Source organism: Scyliorhinus torazame, chromosome 7, assembly GCF_047496885.1.
Source record: "Scyliorhinus torazame isolate Kashiwa2021f chromosome 7, sScyTor2.1, whole genome shotgun sequence".
Taxonomy (NCBI): domain Eukaryota; kingdom Metazoa; phylum Chordata; class Chondrichthyes; order Carcharhiniformes; family Scyliorhinidae; genus Scyliorhinus; species Scyliorhinus torazame.
This window is the reverse complement of record NC_092713.1, coordinates 95,828,236-95,848,500: the sequence shown is the minus strand read 5'-3', so window position 1 is coordinate 95,848,500 and position 20,265 is coordinate 95,828,236. Positions and strand designations below refer to the sequence as shown.

At 47.8% G+C, this 20,265-nt stretch overlaps 1 protein-coding gene across 9 annotated transcripts in view; it reads left to right on the top strand.

The window, feature by feature from the left end:
- sgip1a (SH3GL interacting endocytic adaptor 1a) overlaps positions 1–20,265 on the top strand; it is a 396,400-nt gene that overhangs the window by 212,335 nt on the left and 163,800 nt on the right. For all 9 annotated transcript variants that reach the window (XM_072511110.1, XM_072511109.1, XM_072511103.1 and 6 more), the window contains exons 4-5: positions 17,053–17,077; positions 19,852–19,908. In XM_072511110.1, coding sequence (XP_072367211.1) covers positions 17,053–17,077; positions 19,852–19,908 — 82 coding nt within the window. The remainder of the gene's footprint in view (positions 1–17,052; positions 17,078–19,851; positions 19,909–20,265) is intronic.

Below are 20,265 nucleotides of genomic sequence, written 5' to 3'. Positions count from 1 at the left end.
GGATTCACAATGTCATTGATACCAGAAGTAGACAAGGGGCGGGATTCTCTGAAAACAGGGCTATGTCCCCACGCCGGCGGGAAAACTGGCGCCAACGACTCCGGCGTCAATGGCCCCCCAAATCGAGGAATTCTCACCTTTCCAGGGGGCTAGGTTGCTGCCGGAGTCGTCCCCGCTGCTCCAGCCGGCGCCAAAGGGCCGGTGCAAGTGCGCGCATGCATGCGCGGAACGGCCGGCGTGATCTTGCGCATGTGCAGACCGGCCGGCGTATTTCTGCGCATATGGCCGGCGTATTTCCGCGCATGCGCGGGGGTTCCCTTCTCCTACAGGGGCCCGCGCGGAGGAAAGAAGGCCCCCCACGGAACCAGCCTGCCCGCAGATCGGTAGGCCCCAATTGTGGGCCAGGCCACCGTGGGGGCCCCCCGGGATGGGATCCCACCACACCCCCCCAGGACCGCCCCCACACACTTACCTGCCAAGTCCCGCCCTGCGTGAGGTGAGTAATTCACGCCGGTGGGACTGGCCAAAACTTTACGGTCACTCGGCCGATTGGGGTCCGGAGAATCACTGGGGGGCCACTGTCAACAGTCACCGACTGGCGTGGCGGGAATCCCCAAAAAACGGCGGCGGAGAATAGGGCAGCCGGTGGTGGGGTGGGATTCGCGCCTCCCCCCGGGATTCTCCGATCCGGCGCCGGGTCGGAGAAGCCCGGCCAAGGATGGAGGAAATATAGTATACAGAACCAAAAACTGCTCATAAAAATACAGAACTATTATAAAAATAGCAACAAGTGAAAATACCAATTAACGTGTTATAATGCATCACTATTTTAACCTCAGTTAAACAGAGCCAGGTCAATGTGATTTTGCTCTTGTAGAAGCAAGTTCCCGGAAAAGTTGTTCCTCAGGTCCCTTCGCTTTACATCTGACTCAATGAAGGAATGACTATTTCTATCCTCTTTCCAAATATTCATCCGATGGAAGATTCTGCTGGGTTTCACTGAGGGCGGGGGTTGGCAGGTTGGGCAGTGGAGTTGATCTCTGGGGTTCTGACTGGACTTTGACTGCATAAGTTACGTTCTTTAGGATTTGAGTCAACAATCAGCAGCCAATTCCTACTCCATTGCCCTGGTATTGTCTCTTTCTGTTTGAACTCATGTCTGCATTATACATGTTTCTCTATATATTCATAAATATAACCCATAATTCCGGGCAAGAATGTACTCGGGGAAGCAATTTGTTAAATTGGCCTGCAATTAATTGATGAAAGTGAGTGATCCAGCAAAATTGAAGATAAAAATACTGAACTCAAAAATAACCTCAAAGCCAAATCTGTAGACAAGTGTGAAATGTACAGTCATTGTATTTTAATAATTATACTGGTTTGCAGATTGAGTTGAGACCGAGTGTATCTCTGATCTTTCCAACTCTCATAGTTTAAACATTTTAGAGGTTGTCGACAAAGCGAGATTAGCCACTGGGAGTTGTGAATTTTTAAAAATTGGACGAAGGAGCTTCTATTCGTCTTTTTTTTTACACCATTTTGATGACATCGCTGCTTTCTTTGTACATGCACACAGCTTGCACCGGCACAATGAATATTTAATTTGGTGTCAGAAGTTTCAGTGAAAGCTGAGGTCAGGAAAGGTGATATATAAATGCAAGTTTTTTTTCCTTTTTAAATGAACTCCTCTTTGAAGTTTATACAAAAGCAAAATGCAGTTATGGTAAACCTTTTCGCTTTGCAGTGAGATTTAATGAGGTTCCAGCTGCCATTACCAGTATATCGTGTTCTGTCATCAGACCAACCCACTTTATCCAATCCAAAGATTGGGTAGTGTTAAATTAATTTAACTTCATTAGGTTCTATCATTTTAAACCACGTAATACACATAATTATTTTGCAATATGTGGCCGTTAAGTTAATTGATGCCAGTGAAGGCAAATGGTATTCATTTTTGTTTTGAGCAGCCAGGAGATGAATCCGTAATAAAGCATAATAATAAACCGTAATAATATTCTACTCGGGAATGAATTTTGGCTCCAATCTTCAGGCTCATAACAGCATGTCCACCTGAGCTAGTTTGACATGTTTCACATCATGAATCTTCAGTGAGATTGTCAAGTCATGCCAATTAGTACAAAATTTGGAATGGTTTTATGCCATGCACTCATCCTCATTAGGAAGGTATTCTTCATAGTCCTTGTGTGGGATGAGGGTGCCTGAATTGTAAAAGACTGATGTCATCTACTCAAAGCAGAACAATACTATAATGACAAAACAGCCAGTTTTCCCAATATGCTCCAAATATTATGTGACCGTAAATCAACAAATACAGAAAATATAGACTACACAATGTTAGATGTGTGGTATACTCAATGTTATTGACCCCCAGAATCACCCCACATGCAATTGACTACTTGAACACCCTTGGATCCATAGAGCCCAGTTTGATAACCTGTGCACCAATAACTGAACTAAATTATTTTCATGTACGGCTTCGTGGTCCATATGTATGATTAATATTTGAATTCCTTGAGGTCATTCCTTGAGGTCTACATATTCTAGAAAATGGGTTACATTTACAATTTTAAGAAATTCTATATTCACTAGTCATGGACGAAATTCTCCCCCAACGGCGCGATGTCCGCCGACTGGCGCCAAAGACGGCGCCAATCAGACGGGCATCGCGCCGGCCCAAAGGTGCGGAATGCTCCGCATCTTTGGCGGCCTAGCCCCAACATTGAAGGGCTAGGCCGACGCCCACCTCCTGTGCAGTGCCTCGCTCTGCTCCACTCGCGCCACCAAGGCCCGAGATCTCGTCCTCGTTCTGACCAACTCTTTTTTGTACCTCCTGGATCTGAACCTCGTGGGCCTTCTGGGTGATCCCTAGTCCTTCGATTGCCGAAAGCATAAGTGCCAGCATTTCCTTACGCATCTCCTCGCGATGCTCCTCGAAGCAGTGCCTAATAAACTCCTGCATCTCCACTTTGTCTCTGGCCGCCGCCATTCTATCTTTCTTCCCCGATTCTTCCCGCTGCTCCAGCTCCTGCAGCTCACCTTTGTCTCTGGCCGCCGCCATTCTATCTTTCTTCCCACGAAAAGGCCTTTGACCGAGTAGAGTGGGGATACCTCTGGGAGGTACTGCGTAGGTTTGGGGTCGGGGGAGGGTGTATCAGTTGGATTAAGCTCCTTTACAGAGCCCCGGTGGCGAGTGTAGTGACGAACCGGCGGAGGTCGGAGTACTTTCGGCTGTAACGAGGGACGAGGCAGGGGTGCCCCCTATCCCCCCTGTTGTTCGCATTGGCGATCGAACCATTGGCCATGTCATTGAGGGAGTCTAACAAATGGAGGGGGTGGTCCGAGGGGGAGAAGAGCATCGGGTGTCGCTATATGCGGATGACCTGTTGCTGTACGTGGCGGATCCAATGGAGGGGATGGTGGAGGTCATGCAGACTCTAAGGGAGTTTGGGGAGTTTTCGGGCTATAAGCTCAATGTAGGGAAGAGTGAGCTCTTTGTATTACAGGCGGGGGACCAAGAAAGAGGGATAGGGAACCTACCGCTGAGGAGGGCAAAGGGGAGCTTTCGGTATCTGGGGATCCAGATAGCTAGGAGCTGGGTGGCCCTACATAAACTGAATCTGACGAGGTTGGTGGAGCAAATGGAGGACGATTTTAAAAGATGGGACATGCTACCGCTCTCGCTGGCAGGTAGAATGCAATCGGTCAAAATGGTGGTCCTTCCGAGGTTTCTGTTTGTGTTTCAGTGCCTTCCCATCGTGATCACTAAGGCCTTTTTTAAGAGCGTAGGCAGGAGTATTATGGGGTTTGTGTGGGCGAATAAGACCCCAAGGGTAAGGAGAGGGTTCCTGGAATGCAGTAGGGACCGAGGAGGGTTGGCGCTGCCAAACCTGGGGAGCTACTACTGGGCAGCAAATGTGTCGATGATCCGCAAGTGGGTTATGGAGGGAGAGGGGGCGGCATGGAAGAGGATGGAGATGGCGTCCTGCAAAGGAACGAGTCTTGGGGCGTTGGTGACGGCACCGCTGCCGCTCTCGCCGACAAAGTATACCACGAGCCCGGTGGTGGCGGCAACGCTAAGGATCTGGGGAGACGGCACAGGGGTGCAATGGGAGCATCGGTGTGGTCCCCGATCAGGGGTAACCATCGGTTTATCCCGGGGAACATGGACGGGGGTTCCAGAGATGACATCGGACGGGGATCAGAAGAATGGGGGACCTGTTCATTGACGGAACGTTTGTGAGCCTAGGGGCACTGGAGGAGAGGTTTGAGTTACCCCCGGGAAATGCCTTTAGATAATGCAGGTGAGGGCTTTTGTAAGGCGACAGGTGAGGGAATTCCCGTTGCTCCCGGCACAAGAAATTCAAGACAGGGTGATCTCGGGCGCATGGGTTGGGGAGGGTAAGGTGTCGGAAATACACCAGGAGATGAAAGAAGAAGGGGAAGCGCTGGTAGAAGAGTTGAAGGGTAAATGGGAGGAGGAGCTGGGGGAGGAGATCGAGGAAGGTCTGTGGGCGGATGCCCTAGGTAGGGTTAATTCCTCCTCGTGTGCCAGGCTCAGCCTGATACAATTTAAGGTGGTTCACAGAGCTCACCTGACGGGGGCGAGGTTGAGCAGGTTCTTTGGGGTAGAGGACAGATGTGGAAGGTGCTCAGGGAGCCCGGCGCACCATGTCCATATGTTTTGGTCATGCCCGGCACTGGAGGGGTTCTGGAGAGGAGTGGCGGGAGCAATATCTCAGGTGCTGAAAGTCCAGGTCAAGCCAAGCTGGGGGCTAGCAATATTCGGAGTAGTGGACGAACCGGGAGTGCAGGAGGCGAAAGAGGCCGGCATTCTGGCCTTTGCGTCCCTAGTAGCCCGGCGAAGGATCTTGCTAATGTGGAAGGAGGCGAAGCCCCCCAGCGTGGAGGCCTGGATAAACGATATGGCTGGGTTCATAAAGTTGGAGAGGATTAAGTTTGCCTTGAGAGGGTCTGAGCAGGGGTTCTACAGGCAGTGGCAACCGTTCCTAGACTATCTTGCGGAGCGTTAGAGGAAGGTCGGTCAGCAGCAGCCTGGGGGGGGGGAGTCCGGGGAGGGGGGGGGGGGGGGGGGGAGGGGGAGCTGCCTGGGGGGGGGGTGGATGAGCAAGAGATAACATGAAGAGTCGGGGAAACTGGCACGTACGGGAGAGAGCCAGTGTACAAAGCTATGTAAATATACTATTTTGCCATGTATATATCTTGCTCCGCGCAATTTCTCGTTTCTTTTTTTTGTTACGGGGGGGGGGGGGGGTTATTGTTTGTAAGGGAGAAAAATTGTGTTAAAAACATTAATAAATATTTTTTTTTGAAAAAGGTTTACAGATGTTGTTATTAAGGGTAATAAAACTGAGTTGTACCATCTACAACCGTGTTGGTTCATCTGTATAGCGGAACACCCAACACGACATAGTACCAGGATTGGAACCCAGCGACTGTGAGACCTACCTGCACATCTTCAGGGATCCGCCATCCTGCGCCATGGATACCATCAGCCCGCCGCAGCCGCTCCAAATCGCTGGAAACCTCGCCATCAACTGGAAGCTGTTTAACAGCGCTTCCAGTTCTTCCTAGAAGCCACAGAAAGGGAGAATGCATCGGGACCAGGAAAATCGCCCTCCTCCTCTCCATGGCAGGGCAACACGCCATCCACATCTACAACTCCCTGGTGTTCGCGGAAGGTGAGGACAAGACGAAGTACAAGACGGTCCTTCTAAAACTTGAGCAACACTTCAGCGTCGAGGTGAATGAGAGCTTCGAGAGGTACCTCTTCCAGCAGCACCTGCAGGGTAAGGATGAGCCTTTTCAATCTTTCCTGACACACCTCCCTATCCTCGCGCAGTCCTGCGGCTATGAGGCCACCTCCGATTCCATGATTCGGGACCAGATAGTTTTTGGGGTCACCTCGGGCACCCTACACCAGCAGCTCCTCAAAATTAAGAGCCTCACCCTAGCCACCGGTATCGAAGCCTGTGTCCTCCATGAAAACGCGACCAGCCGGTACTCCCAATTCCAGGCATCCGAATCGGCACGGCAGGGGTCCTACGAGGCCGAGCGGGTCCAGTCGATAGAGTTCCTTCCGGCCCGCGGCCCGGACGAGGGCGGCCATTTCACGCGCTTTCCGCGGCCTCCCGCGCTTATACGTGCCAAAAGACGTCGACGCAGAGGGACGGGACGTGCAGGCGCGCTCTACGCAGGACCGAACTGCGCATGTGCGGTGGCGCAACGAACGCCATGACGTCACGACGTGCGGCAACTGTGGATCTCCACCATTAAAGCGGCAATGTCCAGCAAAGAATCGACAATGCCTCCGCTGTGGCAAGATGGGACACTACGCTGCCTGTTGTCGAGCAGCTCAACCTGCCAACGCTCCCCAATTCCGCCAGCCTCGCAGGGATGTGCGGGCCATTCAGCCTCCATACACTGAGTCACACCCTGATGACGTACAGACTGGTGAGGCCGACGACCGGGAAGCCTTCCGCGTTGCGGTCATTGACAGGAATCGGATGTCCCCAAGTAGGACCCACCAGCCAATGCCAGTCAACAGCTTTAATCCAGGTGATGAATGGTGTGCCACCCTAACGGTCAACCGATCACCAATCACATTCCGTTTAGGCACTGGTGCCTCCGCCAGCCTTATTTGATAATTATTGGATAAACATATGGATGATAATGGCATAGTGTAGGTTAGATGGCTTTTGTTTCGGTGCAACGTCGTGGGCCGAAGGGCCTGTACTGCGCTGTATTGTTCTATGTTCTATGTTCTATGTTCTATATTGCATGGTCAGCCTTCTACGTCTTGAAGGTCAAACCACCGATTCGGCCATCCCGCTGTCAGATGGTCGATTACAACGGAAATGTTATCCTGGCCATGGGATCCTGCCAGCTCGAGGTTACACACAATGCATACACAGCCACACTGTCTTTTGAGATAGTTGGATCATCGAAGGACTCCCTGCTAGGTGCTCAGGCGTGCAAGGTTCTCCACCTCGTTCAGCGGGTACACACTCTGTCTCCAGAAGGCACGTCCGACTTCCCGGATGCAGACTTTAGGGCACAGCTCCACTCGCTCTTCGCCCACAACCAGGAGGCTTTCGAGGGCATGCGCACACTGCCCTACACTTACAGAATACGGCTCAAACTGGACGCCACCCCAGTCATTCACGCACCTCGTAGAGTCCCAGCACCACTCAAAGACCGCCTCAAGCAGCAGCTGCAGGATCTCCAGGACCAAGGAGTGCTTTCCCGGGTCACGGAGCCCACGCCATGGGTCAGCTCCATGGTGTGCGTAAAAAGGCCCTCTGGCGAACTCCGGATCTGCATCGACCCGAAAGACCTGAACAATAACATCATGAGGGAACACTACCTCATACCCAAACGGGAAGAGATCACGAGCGAAATGGCCCGTGCTAAAATTATTACAAAGCTTGATGCCTCAAAGGGTTTTTGGCAGATTCAACTGGATCAGTCCAGCAGGAAGCTGTGTCCCTTCAAACTCCCTTTGGCAGGTTCTGCGACAACAGAATGCCGTTTGGCATCATCTCGGCATCCGATGTGTTTTGCAGAATCATGGAACAGATGATGGAGGGCATCGAAGGGGTGCGCGTCTATGTTGACGATGTCATCATCTGGTCCACCACACCACAGGAGCACATCAGTCGTCTCCAGCGCGTCTTTGCTCGGATACGAGAGCACGGCCTGCGCCTCAATCGAGCCAAGTGTTCTTTTGGCCAAACTGAGCTAAAGTTTCTGGGGGACGACATATCCCGGTCAGGAGTGCGTCTGGATGCAGACAAAGTGACAGCTATTACAGCCATGCCGCAGCCGGCAGACAAGAAGGCAGTGCTACCCTTTCTCGGGATGGTCAACTTCCTGGGGAAGTTCATTCCCAACCTTGTCTCCCACACAACGGCTCTTCGCCACCTAGTGAAGAAGACTACGGAGTTCCAGTGGCTGCCCGCACACCAGAAGGAATGGGAGGAGCTCAAGATTAAGCTCACCACAGCCCCGGTATTGGCGTTCTTCGACACTTCTCGAGATACGAAGATCTCGACAGATGCCAGCCAGTCCGACATTGGGGCGGTACTCCTGCAACGGGACGACACTGCATCATGGGCCCCGGTCGCCTATGCCTCGCAGGCCATGACCCCCATAGAACAGGGCTATGCGCAGATTGAGAAGGAGTGCCTGGGTTTGTTAACCGGCATAGATAAATTCCACGACTACGTGTATGGTCTCCCTCAGTTTACCGTGGAAACCGACTATCGCCCCCTGGTCAGCATCATACAAAAGGACCTGAATGAGATGACCCCTCGCCTCCAGCGCATTCTGCTCAAGCTCCGGAGGTACGACTTCCAACTGGTCTACACCCCGGGAAAGGACCTCATCATTGCGGATGCCCTGTCCAGAGCAGTGAGCACACCGCCCGAATCGGGGGGGGGGGGGGGTTCGTATGTCAGGTCGAAGCACATGTGGCCTTCACATCGGCCAATCTGCCAGCTAATGATGCAAGTCTGGCCAGTATTCACCGGGACACTGCAGCTGACCCCCTTTTACAACGTGTGATGCGCCACATGACGGAAGGGTGGCTCAAAGGACAGTGTCCACAATTCTACAATGTCAGGGACGACTTGGCCGTCATTGATGGTGTCCTCCTAAAACTGGACTGGATTGTGATTCCACACAGCATGCACAAGCTGGTCCTTGAACAATTACACGAAGGATATCTCGGGGTTGAGAAGTGCAGGCGGAGGGCCCGAGAAGCTGTATACTGGCCGGGCATCAGCGACGACATCGCCAACATGGTGCTCAACTGCCCCACCTGCCAAAGGTTTCAGCCGGCGCAACCCCCTGAGACGCTTCAGCCCCATGAGTTGGTAACGTCCCCTTGGGCGAAGGTGGGTGTGGACCTTTTTCATGCGCTCGGCAGGGACTACATCATCATAATTGATTATTTTTCAAATTATCCAGAGGTCGTACGCCTACACGATTTGACATCGCCAGCTGTCACCAGGGCATGCAAGGAAACCTTCGCTCACCATGACATTCCGCTTACCATCATGTCGGACAATGGGCCCTGTTTTGCGAGCCAAGAATGGTCTTTTGCCGCTTCGTATGGCTTCACACACGTGACGTCCAGCCCTCTGCATCCCCAGCCAAATGGCAAGGCGGAAAAGGGCGTCCATTTCGTCAAGCGGCTCCTCTGCAAGGCTGCTGATGCCGGATCGGATTTCTGTTTAGCCCTGCTGGCCTATCGCTCGGCCCCACTGTCCACTGGCCTCTCACCAGCCCAGCTGTTGATGGGTCGCGCCCTCAGGACCACTGTACCGTCCATTCATGTTCCTAAACCCGGCCATGCTCCAGTGCTGCAGAGGATGCGACAGCAGCGTGCTCAGCAGAAGGTGGCACATGATACTCGGGCAACTGATCTTCCTGCCTTGGCGCCTGGAGACAACGTCCGCATCCACCAACCAGAGGGTGGCTGGTCAGCAACTGCCGAAGTTCTCCGCCGCGTGGCTCCCCGCTCGTTCCTGGGTCGCATGCCTGATGGCTCTATTCGCCGGCGTAATTGCCGGGCTCTTTGGCTGCTTCCACGCTCGCTACGTGATCATGCACCGGTGCCACGCCCTCCTGTTGTCCCTGATGTCGACTTCGTGGAGCTTCCTGCCACTATGCCTATTCCTCTATCGCCTGTGGCCAGGCCCATTCCTCAGCCGGTGGATCCTAACCCACCCTTGAGGCGGTCAACCCGAATTCGTCGCCCACCTACTAGGCTGGACGTATGAGCCTGTTTGCACATTGGACTCACTAAAGTGTTATGCCACAAAATTAATATGTTTCTCTTTTTGTCGTTACAGGAGTTTGTTTTCGATGTTTCATGATTGCACTTGTTTTGTTTATGGTACAACCTCATTGCTATGTTGCACCTGACACCTTCCTATGTATATAGTTTAGCCTCATGTACATGTTGTAGATATTGCACACACATATTCAGCTGCACTCAGTACACACCAATATTTATTACCACATAGGCACATATTCTTGTAAAAAGGGGGGATGTCATGATATTCAGATAAACATATCATGGTGCAAACACACATACACACTGATGGACAGATCAATGGACCAATCAACACACACGCAACATCACAGCCAATCACCAGTGAGAGCACACGCACTATAAAATGGGGAACACCACAGTTCCCGCTCATTCCAGCAGGAGACAGCTCAGGGCACAGAGCTCACAGTGTGCCACTCAGACATACACCATGTGCTGAGTGCCTCTCTAAGATAGTGTTAGGGCTAGGTCCACAGGTTAATGGGTAAATTACGAACCACAGTCATAAGTTTACGGATGTTGTTATTAAGAGTAATAAAACTGAGTTGTACCATCTACAACCGTGTTGGTTCATCTGTATAGCGAAACACCCAACACGACAACCTCATTCCTGTGTTGCACAGAAGTTGACACAGCTATTTTGGTCTTGTCAGATTTATGGGAATCCTCTTATACAACAACTGTATCACTGATGGGGAAATGTGAACTTACGCAAGGGGGTGCAAGTACAAAATAGGCCATTCAGAAATATCCCCATTTGATAATACATTTTCATTTTGTGACTATTCTACAGAAAAGAATAGTTGAAGGTATGATGTGACACCAGGTATTTTTTTTCTTTAAACAAGAACTGAGCCTGCTCAGCAATCACAAAAAACATAGACGGGTTTGGAGCAAAGTTGTATGTTAATAAAAATGATTGATCCTGGATAGTAAGTAAATAACAAAACGTCCATTGTACCCAAAGTGCAAAAATGATCCATTGATTAATACCATCTCCTGAATCTGCAAAATTTGATGAATAATAGATACTTCATTGGAAATCTTGAGGCTGTAAACAAATTAAAGAACTCTGATGAGTTTTAAAAATTCATTCAAGGGATGTGGGTATCACTGGCTAGGCCAGCATTTATTGCCCATCTTGAATTGCCCTCGAGAAGATGGTGGTTGAACCGTTGCAGTCATGGTGTAGGTACACCCACAATACTGTTTGGCAGGGAATTCCAAGATTTTAACCTAGCAATAGTGAAGGAACGGCCATATATTTCCAAGTCAGGTGAGTGACTGGGAGGGGAACTTGCAAGCGGTGATGTTCCCAGGTGTCTGCTGCCCTTGTCCTTCTAGATGGTACAGGTTGTGTGTTTAAAAGGTGCTGTCTAATGAGCATTGTTGAATTCCGGCAGTGCATTTTGTAGGTACTACACTTCTGCTACCATGCGTCGGTGGTGGAGGGAGTGAATTGCTCTGGAAGTGATGCCAATCAAGCGGGCTGCTTTGTTCTGGATGGTGTCAAACTTCTTGAGTGTTGTTGGAGTTGTGCTCATCCAGGCAAGTGGATAATATCCCATCAAACTCCTGACTTTTAGATTGTGGACAGGCTTTGGGGCTATTATAGCCATAATATTCATATGGCCACCAACATCCACAACCATCTTCCTTTGTGCCAGGTGTTAGTCCAATCAGTGGAGGGTTTCCCTCCTCATTCCCATTGACTCCAATTTTGCTCGTGTTCCTTGAGGCCATACTCTGTCAAATGTGGCCTTGATATTAAGGGCAGTCACTCTCATCTCACCTCTGGATTTCAGCTATTGTGCCCATGTTTTAAGCAATGGTTCAATGAGGTCAGGAACTGAGTGGCCCTGGTGGAACTAAACTGGGTGCCAGTGAACAGGTTATTGATAGGCAAATGCCACTTGATGACATGGTTGATGTCCCCTCCATCACTTTGCTGATGAATATATCACAATGGAGCTTGAATGGTTAATTAAGAAAACACAAAGAGTGGGTCACGTGATGTGAGTGCAGGAGTGGCTGTATTTTCGCGAGTTCCAGCTCTGCTCATCTTTTAATCCTTTGCTTTATCCTTGTGCACATTTTATAGTTGCCTTTTTTGGGGGATAAATATGGTAGTATGTTCCTGGATGATCCTGATTGGAGTTTTGTGATGAGCCGAGTTAAATCGTGAGGAATTCTCGTGTGAGTGAGGCAGTCAGAGTTGGCTGGGGTGTGTTTGCAAGCCCAGCTTGAAGTGGCATTGTTGTTGATGATGAGGCCCGTGCCTTGGTGGTGCAGTGAGCATTGGATCAATGACCGACTTGAGAGTGTTGTTCTGGATGACGATCTCAGCTCCGTGCTGCTCACCTTGAGAAACCGTGAAGTATCCTTGAGAGAATGGTGGAAGCACAGGAGAGAATCCATGCATTTGATAGAGCACTTTCCCTGGTGAGGCCCACCTTTAGTTCATTGGGATCCTGCTGTATGGTGTGCCGCATATCCTAACGGATTTGAGAGGTAGTTACTAGACAAGGAGTATCCGGTTTCTGGGAGGAAGAGACCGGCGAGTTCCAGACTGAGTTTGAAGATTGGCTGCCATACTTTACTAATCCTGATTTGGAGTTTGGGTATATCAGGTTCAACAGAGCAATCCGACTCGCAACACCTCACGAGATTCAACGCAATCTCACAAGTCATTGTGATGTGAATCCCGTCCACAATGCGTGGAATCACATTTTAGCAAATCTGCATATTAGAGCAAGACAGTAAGCTTCTCTCTAATGTGCTGATTACCGAGGTACCTGAGACTTTGGGAATCAACCCCTTCTCCTCATGGACGTCAGACGAGCGCCATTTGACACTGGTCCCCACAAACGGGCACCGGACGGAAAGGCACTTGTGGGGGTCCCCAGCTGCATGGCCTTTGGCCAAGGTGGGGCGCTGGCACTGCTGGTACCACCTGGGTATCCTGACAATGCTAGCCTGCCATATTGGTGGTGCCACCTGGGTGCCAACCTGGCACTGCCAAGGTACCAGGTGGCACTGTCAGCTATCATGGGTACTTCTAGGGTGCCAGGTTGGTACTCCTAATATGTAAGCTAACATTTTTTGTGCGTGCGCGATCGGGCCGGGGCTTCCCGGCATGGATGGTGGGGTGTTCCGTGGGGGGGGGGGTCTGGCAAGGGGAGCTCCCCAGTGTACAAAACGGGGCTATGTGTGGCTCGGCTGTGCGTTCTCCGTTCACTGTGAGCGCCGGGAAACACGCGGATAAACATGCTCGCGAGGGGACTTTTTTCCCTTTGGGGAGAATCGTGCCCAGAGCCATTTGTTGGGAAGATTCTGCCCAACGTTACAGATCTAACTGATCCTTCTACAGATCCTTCCACGTATGCCCTGAGCTAGGATTCAGATCTGTTTCCTCTCCTACTCTTACCTTCCATCAAAGGGAAGAAACAGTACATTAGTTTCCAGTCACAAACGGCACCATTAAAAATAGAATGGTTCAATAAAACTCTTTTCCACTCCCAATGGAAAATGTTTGGCGTCCATTTGGCAACTGTGCACAGTCATATGATTTAAATTAGCATGAGGGAAAGCCTGGTTCAGACCAGAATCCTATCACCTATTCAAGCGTTTCAAAAGGTCGTTGGGACTTTGGTATTCAATTAAAAAGTTAGTGAGTATCAGGTTCAATGGATAGAATGCTGCATCACATCCCTACTGGCCTTTTGGTTTTAGAAGTGCATCTCAAAAGCCTTCCCCAAAGAGAAGGCAGTATTCTAAATTTGATGTGTTGTCTTTCTCCAGTTGTAGTTCCAATATGTTAGATGCATTTTTTATTACCAAATATTTACTTTTGTCAATAAGAGGTGCTGAAGACTGGAACATTTTTCCATTTAGGACTCTCAACGGCAGGAATTTTGTTCTTGGGTCCCAATTCCGCAGTTGGGATGAAATTGGGTTTGAAACCATGAAATGTTGACTGTAGGACTCCAAAGATTATATCGGAGGAGGCAGTCAACTATGTGTCCCATCTAATTAGAGCAACATGTGGACACCCGAATCTGGAAGGTCAATGGGAGGTTGTTCAGCACCGAAGGATTGGCAGTTCCACCTTCGCTGGGTGCTGCCAGGATGTAAAGGGAGGTGAGAGGGTGCCTCCATTCCTGGTGACCCAGGTGGCCCAAGGAGAGATAAGAAAGGTCGAAAGGATTTGGGCTGTTGTACAGGAGATGGAAATCTCCCAATGATAACAGGCCCTTCTACAGTATCTTCTATTTAGTAGTATAGTGTCTTCCCCACTTAATGGCTTTGATAGCTAGTCGGCCTATTCCTGGGAGGCTGACACCATTTCAGACAGCTTCTTGGTTCCATCTGTACTCAGTATGCTAACTGGAAAATCCAAATAGCATCCGGACAATGCTCTTAATTAAGCCCTCAAGGGGTTCCCTGTCGGGGTTGGTCAGTAAACAAGTTCATCCCTTCTCCTACAGAACCTTGTAGAGGCCTGAATGTGCCATGTATCTGCCACCATTCCTACCATGTTTCAAGCACCACTCCCACTCAGCATAGAACAGAACACAGTCAAGTTCAATTCATTTTTCTCCAGCAGTATGGGCGAGATCTTCCTGTCCCACTAACGGCACCCCCCCCCCCCCCCCCCACTGGTTTCCCAGTGGCTTGGGGTGGATTCAATGAGAAATCCCATTGACAGCAGTGGGACCAGAGGATCCCTCTGCGGTCTGCTTCCTGCTGCCAAGAAACTCACCTGGGGAGGCCAGAGAATCTCGTCCATTATTTTTACATCCTTTGACATCTCAGTGAGTAACCAAATTTAGGATTAATATTCTTCAGGCTGTTGATTTTAATGAGAAGCTGATGGACATACAGAGGAGAACAAGGCTAACAGAATCCAGTGACAGACCTTTTTAGTCAACTACTACTCTAAATCTTGGTGCCATTCTAAAATGTGTCTCTGAAAATTCGCTGAAACTCAGTTGAAAACGGGGAGTGGAGAGAATATGCTTTGCCAATCTACACTTGTAGTGGAAGATTCACCAGGGGCTAGAACTTCTACGTGTTGATCATTCAGCAAAGTAGATCAACCCTTTTGTGGAATGAAGAAACCCACTGAATCATAGAATTTACAGTGCAAAAGGAGGCCATTCGGTCCATCAAGTCTGCACCGGGTCTTCGAAAGAGCACCCCATCCAAACCCACACTTCCACCCTATCCCTGTAACCAAGCAACCCCACCCAACACGAAGGACAATTTTGGACACTAAGGGCAATTTATCATGGCCAATACACCTAACCTGCACATCTTTGGGCTGTGGGAGGAAACCGGAGCACCCGGAGGAAACCCACGCAGACATGGGGAGGGTGTGCAGACTCCGCACAGACAGTGACCCAAGCCGGAATCGAACCTGGGACCCTGGCGCTGTGAAGCAATTGTGCTAACCACTATGCTACCGTGCTGCCCAAGGACTGCAGCTGGGTGCATGGCGATTGGATCTTGGTAAATGACCCTACCAGCAAGGAAGGTCATACCTGGGCGAGGTGGTGAGTTGTAATCCCACAGGGCAGCCTCACTACACTCTAATCTAGCACTTATATTTAATAACTAATCATATACTCTCTCTTTGGGTCTTGTCCAAAAAAAAGGCTGTGTCTGCATGGGTTTCCTCCAGGTGCTCCGGTTTCCTCCCACAGTTCAGAGGTGTGCAGGTTAGGTGGATTGGCCGAGCTAAATTGTCCCTTAGTGCCCAAAAGGTTAGGTTGGGTTACTGGGTTACGGGGATAGGGTGGAGGTGTGGGACTAGGTAGGGTGCTCTTTCCAAGGGCCAGTGCAGACTCCAGGGGCCGACTGGCCTCCTTCTGCACTGTGGGGATTCTATAAACTAGGCTCACATGAGGAGAGTGCAAATAGTGTATGAAATTGACAGAGTACATCCTGCTGCCTCACAGATGTATCTCTTTAAATTGGGAGGATATTCAGATCTGTATTTAATTGTTGCAAAGCCCAAGTCTGGAGGCACATCAACATTTTCCCCAGTTTTGTGGAGCAGTTGGACAGAAATGTTGCACTGTCAAATCTGGATAAGAAGTTCTCATCAGTTGCACTTGTTAAATCACTAATAACTTGAAAAAGTGAGAAATTAGCTCTATCACAAGAGGGGTGTTGATGACGGGTTTTTTTTTGTTCCTGTTAACTGAAGTTTCATAAAATCACATAAGTGACAGTCAGTAAATTCTGCAAAAAAATTAAAAAGTGGAAATAAAGTTTTTAGTTCAATCTATGCTTAGTGGTTACAGTTCTGAACTACTTTCAGTAAGAAAGAGAAAATGCTGGAAAATCTCAGCAGGTCTGGCAGCATCTGTAGGGAGAGTAAAGAGCTAATGTTTCGAGTCCAATGACTCTTTGGCAAAGCCACTTACAATAAGAATTGGGTGAGACTATGCCAATACTCAGCTGGGCATTTTGCAGCCACAGAGGAATGAATTACACTCCTTTGTTCGAGCCAGGAACCAACACAGACTGAAGAAAGTGAAAAGACTGCAAATCAAATGCACCTAGTTCCCCAATTGCTGAAAGATGGCTGGGACCCAAGAACAAAATAGGGACGGTATGGTGGCACGGTGGTTAGCATTGCTGCCTCACAGCTCCAAGGTCCCAGGTTCAATTCTGGCCTTGGGTGACTGCCTGTGTGGAGTCTGCACGTTCTCCCAATTTTGCGTGGATTTCCCCTGGGTGCTCCAGTTTCCTCCAACAGTCCAAAGATGTGCAGGTTAGGTGGATTGGCCATGCTAAATTGTCCCTTAGTGTCCAAAAGGTTACGTGGGGTTACTGGGTTATGGGGATAGGTGGAGACGTGGGCTTGGGCAGGTTGCTCTTTCCAAGTGCCGGTGCAAACTCGATGAGCCGAATCGCCTCCTTCTGCACTGTACATTCTATGAAAATACATAGAAAATGTTAAACACAACTTTTCCACACAAATGAATGCTAAAAAATCTAGCAAATTACTTAGTATACCTGAAGGCAGATGTCTGTCTATTGCTGGTGGTACCCACTGGTATAAATATATAAGAATGCTAATTTGGTTTATAGTTGTTCGGTGTATCAATCACAGTTCATTTTGCATTTCTTACCACCATTCTTTGTTCTCTGTTTCCATACAGGGGTTCACCAGATCGAGATGGAACTGTAAGTATACAGAGTGTTTAACTATTGACTGGTGCAGGTAAAACAAATACTGGATGAGACCAGTGTTATCTGAACAAAACATATAGCAATAACTTACTCCTATTCATGTTACAATAGGTGCAGTTTCTTGTGATACTGCTCATGCGCAAAGCTGACACCAGGCTATGAGCACTAACAGTCTCACCAGATTGCAGAATTGTTTCTGCTGGAAATGTTTTGCAATATTAACTTTCCGTCGAAAATGCTTGGTCACACCCAGCGATGGTTGTGGGGAGTGACCACGAGTAACCTGTTATTTTAAGGACAAGCAAAATCTTTAATAAGGGCTAAATCCAGGGTTGTCCTGTCACATGTAGTCTGCATATTGCTCAGATTGTTTGAGACAGTAGGTATATCGGGAGTCTTCACTCAGTTAGCCTGGAAGCTCAGCACAAGTATTCAGTAAGACGAAGGATACTGTTCCAGTGAAAGAGCTGTGAATTGAATACACAAACTGAACGGCCCTTTTCTCCAGAATCAATACTGTTGACAAAGACATGTGAAAGCTCGGAAAATATATTTGTAGCGATATGTGACATACTAGTCAACATTAAGTACAGCAACATGAACTGAATAAAGCGTCCTAAGGTGCTTCACAGAAGTGTTATCAAACAAAACTGGATTTTCTGGGGCTCCATGATCCCTGTACCCCCAGCTAGAATGTCAGTGGTTTTCTCTCCAAGTTCCGACTGCTGCCCCACCACAACTTAAGGATAATATCAGAATTAAACGCGTCCCTTTCTTGGGAGGAAATCCCCCCTTAGAGAGCAGTCAGCCAATTCGACAGCTCTGTATTTCCCGCGGTGCCAATGGGAATGTTGACAAATGTTGGGAGGCAGTCCCACAATGCAAAGGGGCCCAGGTAGGTCTGGAGGGTTGGAAAAGGTGCCCAGGTGGGTCTGGAGATATGTTGAGGATTGGAGGGTTGGAACAAGTTGCAGATAGGAAGCGGTGAACCCATGGAAAGTTTTGCGCTGATACATGCATATTTTGAAGTTAAGGCATTGCTTCACAAGGAACCTGTTATGATTTGCGAGCACAGCAGTGATGATTGAAAGGGAATTTGGTGTGAGTTACGATATGGACAACAGAGTTATAGATAACATGAAGTTTATAAAGGTAGAAAATGGGAGGCATTTTGGGGGCTAATAAGTAAACTTATTAATGCCAGATGATGTTTGACACTCACTTTGAGATTGTGCCTTCATTGTTGATTTGTTTCTGGTGCCATCTTCTTGAAGCTAAAATAAGTTATGATTAATTCACATTGAGAGCAAATTTTGTTTAACTTAAGATTTTGCTGAGTAGTCATTTTCTTGATACCTCTGGCACAAACTTGGGAGCAGTTCATTCACTTGGCTGCAATTGATGTGTGACAAAAGAACAAAAATGTGCTGTACCTTATACAATTACACCAAATTTGAAAAATATTGATCAACAAATAGTATTTATCAGCACCCACCATACTGGTGTTAAATATGTTTTTAAACATTGTTGATTAATATTAATTGTGAAATGAATATATCCTAGCTGCTCAATCAGTTTATGATTTCATGAATAGAACGAATATGTTTTTTGTAAACCCATGACTGATGATGAATGCTAAAAATGTAGGAATTTAAGAATGAAAATGAAGGAAGATGGCTGGATCTTTTCATCCAAATTGAGTTAAGGATATGCTGAATCGCTTTTCTTAAAAATTGAAGTACGTATTAGTTGAAGACACACTTGCGCTTGCTTTGGAAAAGGCTAGGAATTGAGAATAAAGACAAAAGACAGGTTGTTATTGATTTTTCAAAAATGAGCTGCGGCTCATGAAGATTATCCTGAGGAATGAATATAATTTTCCTGCTCAATGCCTTCCACAGAGCATGATGTTAAAGGAAATTGTATCTCATATTTCGCATCTTTGTGACTTCAAAATTCCCAGGAAATGGGAATTTGAGGTTGCAGATACAAAGAAAGGAAAACTACCTTCCCAACTGCCATTTTTAACATAACAAATAAAATAGTTCATCAAGGGAACCACACTTCACCTATATTCACAAATTCCAATCAACTCCGGGAATCACAGTTGGAAGATTTTTAGCTAGAAAATTCATTACTGTATGCATTCAACCAGTCTGGGTATTGATAGACAGACTGAAGAGCCTTGTGATTTCTGCAGACTCAACCCAGTGCCTGCTGAAAAACAGGCTTCACCTGTAGTATGTAGTCGAGCATAATTGTCACATTTGTTATTAGAAGACAAATGCTCTGTCTGTAGTGAGATATGGCCCTTCTGACATCAAACCTCATCAGTGAGGTATTTATCACCTATGAGTGAGCAATGTATGAGTTCTAGCGTTGAGGTAGAAGGCAGATTGGAGCCCTGTTCTATCAGTCAACACAACCAAACTTGCTCCAGTGTCAAAAGAGGACGACTGACTAATGATATCTCCAAATACCCCCAAAAAGGACAATACCCAACAGGTAGGCAGAATCCTTGGCAATGTAATGGGTTGGACAAACCTAGGACCTATCACATTATCCTGGCCAGTAATTATGATGTCATCAGCAACTGTAGCAACAACCCTAAAGTTGGCAATATATTTTCCTGGACTTAGTGTGTGACAAAACTCCGAAAGTCACCGTGTTAAATATGTATTTAGTTTTGAGAAATATTTTCTATTAAAAAATAAATATTTAAACGTAAATAGCATTAGTAACATCTTTTTATTTCTAACCATTTTCAGAAGAAAAGTAATGGAGCTCCAAATGGATTTTATGCAGAAATCGACTGGGAGCGTTATGTAAGTGTAAAATGCATTTTGTTTCAAATGCAATTTTTTTTTTCAAAAGTTCAATTTTATTTGGAGGGTTTCAGTAATCCTTCTACAAAAATTCTCCAGCTGAAGAGAAAGTGGCATTGGCTGGATTGTTTTACTTATATATGGTCAGGTTTAATTATGTCAGAAAGTTTCTCTTTGAAAACTACCTTAATTCTGCCAGGTGGACAACTTAAGTCAGAATATTTTCTACACCTTTCCACATTTCCACACTTATTGTTTGATTATTTTGTATAACAATGCTAAATATATTCAATTTTAACATTTATTACCTTTCTAGCAGTAGATGCAGATGCTAAATGGAATGGACTACATTAGACC